Source organism: Sinocyclocheilus grahami, unplaced genomic scaffold (genome assembly GCF_001515645.1).
Source record: "Sinocyclocheilus grahami isolate Dianchi unplaced genomic scaffold, SAMN03320097.WGS_v1.1 scaffold1398.1, whole genome shotgun sequence".
NCBI classification, from domain to species: Eukaryota; Metazoa; Chordata; class Actinopteri; order Cypriniformes; family Cyprinidae; genus Sinocyclocheilus; species Sinocyclocheilus grahami.
In genome coordinates, this window is record NW_015506577.1 from 167,275 (window position 1) to 168,419 (window position 1,145).

At 45.8% G+C, this 1,145-nt stretch overlaps 1 protein-coding gene across 1 annotated transcript in view; it reads right to left on the reverse strand.

The window, feature by feature from the left end:
* LOC107569942 (low-density lipoprotein receptor-related protein 6-like) overlaps positions 1 to 1,145 on the reverse strand; it is a 56,586-nt gene that overhangs the window by 15,609 nt on the left and 39,832 nt on the right. The window contains 1 exon segment of the mRNA XM_016256116.1: positions 227 to 411. Within this exon segment, the coding sequence (XP_016111602.1) occupies positions 227 to 411 (185 nt within the window).

The window sequence follows — 1,145 nt, forward strand, 5'->3', positions numbered from 1 at the left end:
TTTAAAAAAAACTACTAAATAAATAAGTGCAATAATATTATCACTATTATTAATACTTTTTGTAATAGTTATATTTGATGGGTCACACTATGTGCAGTGTGGGGCCCAAACCAACTCTCCAGGTGCTCTTATGAGAACCAGGCTGAAGCGCTTATGTGCACCCCTGCCCACACATGTATTTCCACACTGTATATCTGCTGCAGAGACAGTCGTCGCTGATATTGACCCAGCATGTTGGAGGACTCGATCAGCGTGGTGTCCAGGTCCGTCCAGTACAGCCGCCGCTCGGTGTAGTCGATGGTCAGTCCGTTCGCCCGGCCCACGTTCGGCACCAGAGTGATGCGTCCAGAACCGTCCATGGCCGAGCGGTCGATCTTCGGCCGTCCACCCCACTCTGTCCAGTACATGAAGCTGAGAGGAAGACAAGCAGACCGTGTCACATGACCACAGCGGCCGGGACCGCGTCCTGAGCAAGCGTGCCGCTCGAGTCCTGAAGAATGAAGCCAAAGCGTCTCGATCGCCCCCAGCTGATAAACCCTCTGACCCTGAGGTAGTTCTTATCATGCCAATTTATGTTGAAGTGTTCATTTTTTCTAACAAGTTTGCTTTTAACTAGTTATTTGATGCTATAAAAACAGGGTGTGGTGTCATGATTGTGCTGCTACTGGGTCTGCGGGACTTTGATAACGAGGCTCCATCTCAAGAGCGCTAGCACAGACTCTGGCTCTGACGCAAGATGACCGCGGCCATACTGAGATGCTTTGGCTTCACTTTTCTATAGAGGACGGAAGTGGAGACGCGTCGTCTAGGGGTGTGTGATATATATCGTCTGCGATAATAATGTAGTAGTTGTTTTAACGATGTGCGATTTGACATTATCGAGTATTTTGCTAAAAGCATTCTACACACCTACAGAGCGCATGCATACATTACGTGAAGATTAGTGCTTCTGGTTTGGCCATAAGACCCACATTTTCCCCATGGTCATCAAGCCACAACCCACTTTATGATATATATATATAGAATTTGTTAAAAAATAAATAAATAAATCATACTTTCATGCGAATCCTTCCCAGCTAACACACGAAGTAGCAGTGTATCAGTTATGTGATTTATTGGTACTTTACTTTTATTTCACACGTTGC